General features: G+C 36.9%; 1 protein-coding gene across 1 annotated transcript; it reads left to right on the forward strand.

Moving 5' to 3' along the window:
* Positions 1 to 8738: 8738 nt before the first annotated feature.
* Positions 8739 to 9734, forward strand: LOC143608085 (uncharacterized). Its single transcript, XM_077083277.1, has one exon. It carries the CDS (start codon positions 8785 to 8787, stop codon positions 9520 to 9522), a length of 738 nt encoding a protein of 245 aa, XP_076939392.1. The 5' UTR covers positions 8739 to 8784; the 3' UTR covers positions 9523 to 9734.

Raw genomic sequence — 9734 nt, forward strand, 5'->3', positions numbered from 1 at the left:
TTAACAGATGTCAACTGATAATAACTCCTCATTTACCCTCAAGACTATTCTTGAGAAAGAAAAGCTGAATGGCACCAACTTTCTTGAATGACACCGCAATTTGGGACTTGTTCTCAAAATGGCAAAGAAACCCGATGTTCTCGATGGACCTGTTCCAACCGAGCCTGAAAACAACATTGTTGCTGCCAGAAAGGTTCTTGACAAGCATAGAGACGACTCTACTGAAGCCGCCTGCATTATGCTAGCCACAATGTCTTACGAGCTTGCTAAAGTCTTGGAAGATTTTGGTGCCTATGAGACGCTTGAGCAACTCAAGGGCATGTTCCAGAAACATGCCCGTCAAGAACGCTATGACACCATGAAGCAGCTTATTAGGTGCAGAATGGAACAGGGATCCTCTGTTAGTGTGCATGTCATCAAGATGAAAGAGTACATCGACCAGCTAAAGAAACTTGATTATACCCTGTCGAATGAAATGACAACGGATTTCATCTTAAACTCTTTTCCCAGCTCTTACGACCAGTTCGTAATGAATTTCGATATGAATGCCTGGGTGAAGACAGTGCCGGAGCTTCATGGTATGCTCAAACGGCTAAGATGAATGCTCCCCACTAAGACTAATCAACTTCTCAAGTTCGATCTGCTGGTGTTAAGAAGCCCAAACCCAAGAACTGGGGTAATAATGGTAAAGGCAAGAAAAGGGTTACTGTTGCTGCCAAATCTATCACCAACACTAACAAGGGTGTTGCAAAGGTACCACCACCGCCTCCTGAGGAGCACCAGTGCTAAAATTGCAACAAAATGGGACACTGAAAGCGTAATTGTCCTGATTATTTTGCTGAGCTGAAAAGGTAGAGGACCAATGGTGAAAGCTCCTCTAAAGGTATTTCCACTTACGTTGTTAAACTTTTCACTATCTCTAGCAACACATGGGTATTTGATACTGGATGTGGTTACCACATCATTAATGTCTTGTAGGAACCTGAAAACTGGAAGAAGCTAAAACAAGGCAGCATGGAACTCATCGTTGGTGATGGGAAGAGAGTCCCAGTTCTTGCAACTGGCACATATCGTTTTGCTTCTCCATCTGGCCTTATAGTTACTTTGAATAACTGTTTGTTTGCACCTGGTTTGACTAGAAACATTATACTATTTGAACAAGGATTTAAGTACGCTTTTAATGGTATTGCTATTTCTGCCTACTCGAATGATGCCTTTTATTTTGAGGCCAAACCTCGAAATGGTATTTATGAGACTGATATTCAAATAAACAATAATGTATATAATCTTTCTAAACGTATCAGATCTGGCATCAATGATGCATTTCTATGGCACTGCCGACTTGGCCACATAAGCAAGGCACGAGTTAAGAGACTCCAATCCGAATGGATTCTTGAATCCACAGAACCAGACTCTTTTGATGACTGCGAATCCTGCTTAATTGGCAAACTCACCAAAGTCTCCTTCAGTAATAAGAATGAACGAGCAAAGGATCTGCTAGGACTTATACATACTGATGTATGCGACCCTTTCAGAACCATGCCTAGAAATCATAAAAGATACTTCGTTTCTTTTATTGACGATTGCAGTCGATATGCTTATGTGTATCTTGTGAAACACAAGGATGAAACTTAGGAAAAGTTTAGAGAGTTTCAAAATGAAGTGGAAAACCAACTCGTGAAAACTATTAAGATGCTTCGATCAGATCGAGGTGGAGAGTATCTCAGCTCAGAATTCATAAATTATCTTAAAAGAGCATGGAATTGTTTCACAGCTCACTCCACCCGGCACACCCCAACGTAATGGCGTGAGAGAAAGGAGAAATCTAACCTTGCTATACATGGTTCGATCGATGATGTGTAGAACTAACTTCCCTTACTCCTTTTGGAGCTTTGCCTTTATGACCGCCTCCTGCATTGTCAATCTGGCTCCAACTAAAAAGGTAATCAAAACCCCATATGAGATATGGCATGGGAGTAAACCCAATTTGTTTTTATGGGGATGTGATGCATATGTTACAAGTGATTCTGATGACAAGCTCGATCTTCGCGGCCTAAAAGTTGTTTTCGTCGGATACTATAACCAAAGCGAATATTATTTCTTCCATCCTGATACAAATATGATTTCTATCAAAAGGAAGGGCCACTTTCTCGAGAAGGAAATTCTCGATCGAGGAACTGGAAATAATATTGTCAATCTTGAAGAAATTCAAGAACCACAAACAACTGCCGAGGAAGTTGGAACATCTGATCAACAAGTTGTTGTTGCTGATACATCAGACATAAACACAAGCGTTCGCAGAAGTAATAGGACTCGCGTACCAAATTCTTAATACCTAAGGCATCTAGATGGTCCCGAAGTCCTCTTAGTAGCAGAGTCAAGCGACGAACCTGCTAATTACAAATCTGCTATCTTAGATCCAGAATCTGAGAAATGGCAAGATGCCATGAACGCTGAGATGCAATCTATGCGTGACAATCAAGTCTGAAACTTGGTTGACCTACCCCCAAATGTCAGGCAGTAGGGAGCAAGAAGATTTTCAAAAGGATAACCGACATGCATGGAAATGTGCAGACTTATAAATCACGCCTAGTCGCGAAAGGTTTTACTCAAACTCAGGGTATTGACTATGATGAAACCTTCTCGCCGTTGCTATGACTAAGTCAATAAGGATATTACTTGCTATAGCTGCGTATTATGACTACGAGATATGGAAAATGGATGTCAAAAATGCTTTTCTTAATGGACACCTTTCTGAAGATGTCTATATGGTTCAACCTGAAGGTTTTATCAATCCTAAATATCCTAACAGGGTGTGCAAACTGAATAAGTCCATTTATGGACTTAAACAGACATCTCGCAGCTGGAACCTTCATTTTGATGAGTAAATCAAAGAGTTTGGTTTTATCAAAATGAAGATGAGCCTTGTGTTTACAGAAAGGCTAGTGGGAGCGCTATATCATTCCTCATCCTGTATGTAGATGATATGCTAATCATTGGAAACAACATTCCTTTGCTTAAGGAGGTTAAGCACTGGTTGGGATCTTGTTTCGCAATGAAAGATCTTGGTGAAGCTGCTTATATTCTTGAAATCAAGATCTACCGAGATAGGTCTAAACGTCTTCTAGGGCTAAGTCAAAGTACATATATAGACAAGGCAATGACACGCTTCTCAATGGATAACTCCAATAAAAGGAGCTGTCCCCATGGCTAAAGGAACCGTGTTGAACAAATCGCAATCTACGGCAACAAACATTGAAACTAAGCACATGCAAGCAGTTCCATATGCTTCAGCTATTGGTTCTATCATGTATGCTATGTTATGCACTAGACCTGACGTCTCGTATGCTTTGAGCATGACTATTCGTTTTCAGCTAAATCCCGGCATTGCCCATTGGACTGCTGTAAAGAAAATTCTAAGGTACCTGAAAAGGACCAAGGATATGCTCTTAAGTTTGGAGGAGTGGTAGAGGAGCTCACTGTATGGTGTTACACTGATTCTAGCTTCCAGGCTAACCGAGATGATTCTCGCTCACAATCAGGATATGTATTTACTATAAATGGATGAGTTATTTACTAGAAAAGCTCCAAGCAGAGTTTGGTGGTGGATTCTACCACCGAATCAGAATAAATAGTTGAATCAGATGCTACTAAGGAAGCTGCTTGGATGAAAAAGTTCATCACTGACTTCGATGTGGTTCCAAGTATTTAATAACCAATCGAGGTGTTATGTGATAATACAGGTTGTATTGCTCAGGCCAAAGAGCCCAGATCTCATCACAGAGCCAAGCACATTTTAAGGAAGTTCCACCTTATACAGGAAATACTAGAATAAGGAGACATCAAAATAAGCAAAGTAGACACAAATCAAAACTTAGCTGACCCGTTCACTAAACCGATGACTCATGACAAGCATGATCATCATAGAGATGCTATCGATCTTAGATTAGCTAGTAGTTTGTTTTGGTTTAGTATTTGGATGTGTGAACATTTAAACAGTTATACTTTTCCGTTCTTTTGATTTAATGGCTAAATGCAAATGTTGAATGATATAACTGTGTTTGATTTTAATACGTTTAATCCATGAATATTGTATTCTAAATTATCCGTAGTTGGTCAGACTCATGGGAACGACTCTGAGTTAAGACTATTCTGACTTTGAACTCAAGGAGTTGACTTCCAAACTCACAGGCCTCATTATGAATGACGTTGGATGTAACTCGCATCAAATCATTTTCATGGATCTTAGTGATAAGATGTTTTGATATTGGTATACTCATTTAGTATCCTTAGACCTGAGATCCATATTAAAACATTCGTTTATTAAAGGCTGTTCTTTGATCAGTGTCAACCGCTGTCGCGTAACTGCCAGCTATAAAGGCATTGGTTGGGAATAATCTAAAGTTCAGTGGGAGTTGTATGTAATCAAGATGAGATTCTTTACTCTTACATGTTATGTAACAGTTAGACATCTTACGTGATGGGCTTTGAGCCCGTTAGTCTTCATTATTGCTTTGAACTCAATTAAACCATTTAGTAAATCTGATTTGAGTGGTCTATATAATTCAACATCACAAAAATAAAATAAGAATTAAACTTGTTGAAATATGCACCATTTACGTAATGTTATAAATTAATTGCAATGCTAACAAAGTTAATTGACATAAACTAAAAATTTGATAACAAAAAAGACGTTTGAAACATCAACTTCCAGTTTATTATAATTTACATTCAAATTCACATTTTCTAATGGAAAGCAATTTATCAAAATATGTTATTTTAGTTCGTTGTTTCTTTAAAACCTTGAATTCCAAATGTGAACAAATAAGACTAAACCTTAATAAAAACCAACTCAAAAGTAATTTGAAGTGTAGAAAATATCTATATATTTATATATAATTTAGCCCATATCACATGTCTTTTAGTACAAACATCCTAAAACATCATAACTTCAAATCTTATGCGAGCTTCTTTATTCACCCGTCATATGTCCCCCTCAAGCCAGCTATGCATACTAAAAGTCAGCTACGCTGAGTGAGTTCTAGTTAATCAGGCAACATACATTACATTTACATACTTACTTAAACGTATCCGGAGATACATATTACATACTTAGTATGTTTATCTTTTATTCACACATACCTTCATACATTCATACTTTTATACTTATCATACTTACATTCTCTCATACTTTCTTACTTACATTATTTCATATTTTCATACTTTTTTGTTTTAGCTTACTAATACATGTGTAATTATTTCTACGTTTTAAAGAGGCTTTCACCCTATAACCTCACATATATTATTAGGTTCGGCCACCCTCCTTTCCCAGATATTATTAAGGTATGCCATCCTCATTACACAGTTTATTCAGGTCTGCTACCCACCCACGTAACCATACAACCATACGTACATTTCTTTATATATAATCATGCAAATGTATCTACATGCATACTTCTAACCTTTTCTATATTTGTACATCATTTATACATCAATCATAAGTCATTCATTTAGCATAAACTTATCACCTAAGGTAAATGTATTAACTAAGTGCATGGAAGTATGCAAACAACCTTGAAAATCATAGCAGAGAAAGGGGGCTAGAAACTCACCTGAATCCAGTTCTTACAAACGTAATTCAGACCGGGTTTTCCTACTCTTTCATTATAAATGTTTCCTTTCATCCCTTCAGGGCCCGTTTCACCATCATAACAAGTTCTGGGTCACAACAACTCCATCATTTTGCTTTTACACGGGCGGAACAGTACCCAGTTGGTTCCGTCTCACGTCCAATAACCCTTTTGTTACAAGTTTACGTTTTTCCTACTAGTTTTAGTTTGATTCATCTTTCTATCAAAGCGTATGGCGAACCGACACGAAATACAGGAACTTTAAACTAAAAGTTACCTCTTTTGGTTCGAGTTCGAGTCTAGATGCAGATCTAGACGTGTTTCTTGTTTCGGATCTGATTCAGCACTCGAATTTGACTATGATTCTTGTTGCTCTATGATATAGGACTCGAAACCTACTCTCCTTTAGCTCGGATTTGAATCCAAAATCGAAGGAGAGTGTTTGCGTGTGCTTTTAAGAGTGTATAGAGGCATGGGTGATGGAAAAAAGGCATAAAGAAAATCAAGATAATGGTCACCACCTATGATCAAAATATTGAACACATAGGCAATCGTAGCAACCGATATTAATAAAGACTTAATTATTTTTAAAATAAAAAATTTCCCATTAGTTATTCACAAAATGAAAAATGCAAGATAAATGTTTGTTTAGATGATATAACCAATCACAACTACCGTTCTTTCTTTAGACAATATAACCAGTCTTACATGTTTACTATCTTCTAGCTCTTAAGATCTAGAGTACCTATTTTGCATCATCTTCTTGAGTTCCCATCTTATGTTTTGTGATTTCATAACAATGTTTAATTTTCTTAAATCATAACATGAAACTGTAGTTCACTAAAAAGCCTCTAAATCATAACCCTAAAAACTAAATTAATTTCCTGCCGCTGCTATTAAGATTGAACATTTTTACACCTACCAGATAGCATACATCATCTTATTAGAACTGCAGTTTTCCTATCCTACCAAGCACGCTTAAATTATTAATCAGGCGAGGTTTGTGTAACTAAATCAAACATGGCATCCAAATCTATCTAATAATCAACGAAAAGTACATAGTTAATCCAAACCTGGAAAAGATTTAGGGCATCGGAGAGGATGAGGAAAGATGGAGAATACGAACATGAACGATTTTGGTTGATATCTTGTTCGTGAGGAAAGGAGGTTGGTTGATACAAGGTGTGTCATCGCATCAGACGGTGCTTAGGATTGCTTATTTTCATCAACTTATAACTTATTAATATTTTGTATGTTGTTTTCTTGTGAGAAGAAAAGTTCCATAAACCACAAGATTGTAACTTATGACTTTTCCATAAGTCTTAAAGAGATAAAACTAAGGAATCCCAAACACCCCCTCAATGGTGGTGGTGGTGTATAGGGGACAAAGAAGTCTTTGACAGTGAAGAAGAAGAAGAATGAAATGGCGAGGATCTAGAAGAAGGTGTTGGGGGGTAAATGGTAACTTGATAGAAAAAGGGAAAATATATAATTATGTGTTTATGGTTGGGAAAATATATGTTATTAAGATGCAACAAAAAATATGTAAAAATCTCTTTTCTAAAAATTAAACACTAAAACCAAAATTCGTACATATCACACTCACCTAAAGAATTATGTATAAGATAAATATTGATGGCTTGGTTGAAAAAACAAATATTTTTAATATTTTATTAGGGTGTTTTTTATATGTTTACTTTTATTTGTATGTCTTTTTTTTTCTCTTCACTATGTAACGTAATGAATTTAACTGTTATTGACCGAATTTGCATCGATTTTTCGTTTTATAGTCGGGTTTTACCAATGACCGATTTTTTTCATGTTCCTTTTCTTTTGAAATATATCAATTTGATGAATCTATTATTTGAATTTCGTTTTAGTACCGTAACGAATGTTGCGGCGAATCGCCACCGCAAAGCGCAAGCTTTAACAACGGTCAGGTTACCTACCCAAATAAGCGTCAAAAATATGTCTTTTTAATACATGTTTTATGTTTTAAATTATGTTTATTTGTCGAATTTATTTTTAGGGTTTAGTTTCGATAGCGTTGCAAACATAAATATGACAGAATTCGTGTCAACTCATCGCCATAACACCTGGGTATTACCGACCCAATAAACGTTTTTTTTTTAAGTGTAAAATTTATTGTATCATAAACTATACGAATGTCATCACTATAATGAACATTGACTAATTTATTTTTTGGGCTTAGTGCCGGTAACGTAACGAACCTAACCAATATCAACCAAATTTGTGTCGCTTTGATCGTACGTTATACGTGTGCCAATAATGATTGGGTGTTTACATACAAATATATATTCTTTTATTTAGTGTCAGTGTCTAACGAACTTAACCAATACCAGCCGAGTTCATGTCCGGCAACGGGTTTTTATGTACTTTAGCTTTATAAAATGGAGTTTATTAATAATAATAATAATAATAATAATAATAATAATAATAACCATTAGAAAACAACCAAATGATTTACAATGAAGTGGCAGGTAAGCGGGCAACAAGCTGCGCCGCAACCTCCTTTTGGATAGCAAATCCAATTCTTCTAAAAACAATAAAATGGGGTTTATTGTATGTGTATGCTTAACGCTGTGTTCCCGAGCTCACTTCACGAATAAAAGGAAAGGAAATGAAAACATTGCCATTCATTTCCTTTCTTTTCATTTTCCTTTCCTTTCATTCATTTTTCTTTCCTTTCCTTTCCATCCATTCAATTCCTTCTAAAATGGAAGGAAAAAATTTACACTATAAAACCCTCCATTTTCGTTTCCTTTCCTTTGCTTTCTTTCCTTTAATGAAACTCGGGAACACACTTATTGTTCTTTCCTTCCTTTAATGAAACCCAGGAACACAACATTTTCTTTCCATCCCTTCATTTCATTTCCTTTCCCTTGTTAAATGAAACTCTGGAACAGAGCGAATTGTCCTATGAAACCAAACATCAGTCTTTGTGATTCTTCGGTCTTTCAGTTACACACCGATCACTTAGTCAGACACGAACAGTGTGCCGTCAGGAAATCCAACTTGAACCTCACGACAACAACCAAACAACCAACCAGTATCCTATTTCCACGCATTTTTTTACCTTTGTTAATTTCATCAAAAAGCACACATCTTTTTCGATCCTTCATCCAAATCTCCTATGGCGGAGGTTTCTTACCTCCAACTTCATGAACACGACGATGAACACCATGATCTCGATCTCGATGCCTTCGATTTCTTTTGCCGCACCAACCACGAAAATTCTATCCTCTTCGATCGTCAAAACCAGGTTAATTTTGTCATCGACATGTTTCATCAAACCGTCGAACAATCACAGTCACAATCACAATCACAATCACAATCTAATGGAACGGATGATGATAATAATTCAGGGTTTATGTTTTCGGATTGTTGGGATGATTTCTTCATATCCAGGACAACTACAGTCGTCCTGGGTACGGGATCAAATTCTGATTTTCAACCAGAATCTGATCCCAATAGGGACCCCATTCCCAATGCTAATGATGATTTAGAATGGGAGGAAATAGACGATAGCGCGTTAAACATGGTATCCGAACCGGATCACGAGGACACTACACAACAAGCCAATGATTTGGAGTGGGAGGTTTTGTTAAACAATCATAATATTGAATCTAATCAAGATTTAGTGGATTATAACTACACGGATTACGAGATGTTATTCGGGCAGTTTTTGGACAGTGACTCATCTTCGTCGGGCAGACCGCCCGCGTCCACCACGGTTGTGGAAAATTTATTATCCGTGGTGATAAAGAATGAAGATTTTGAAAACAGCGCGCTTTGTGCTGTTTGTAAAGATGAGATTGCGGTTGGGTTAATGGCAAAGAAGCTTCCGTGTGATCATGTTTACCACGGTTAGTGTATTGTTCCGTGGTTGGGGATCCGGAATACGTGTCCGGTTTGTCGTTATGAATTGTTAACGGATGACGTTGAGTATGAGCGAAGGAAGGCGGAAAGAGGTGGTGGTGATTGATGAATGTTGTTGGTAAGGTTGGTGTGATTTTGAAGGTGTAAGTTGGACTTTGTAATGTGTTGTTTTGTCAATTACATATATAATATATGATTGTTTGA

Source organism: Bidens hawaiensis, unplaced genomic scaffold, assembly GCF_021521415.1.
Source record: "Bidens hawaiensis isolate Kalapana, Puna unplaced genomic scaffold, B.hawaiensis_p1.1 tig00096783_1, whole genome shotgun sequence".
NCBI lineage: Eukaryota > Viridiplantae > Streptophyta > Magnoliopsida > Asterales > Asteraceae > Bidens > Bidens hawaiensis.

Coding starts and splice junctions, on each gene's coding strand:
- LOC143608085 (XM_077083277.1), top strand. CDS start 8,785: ATGGCGGAGGTTTCTTACCTCCAACTTCATGAACACGACGATGAACAC.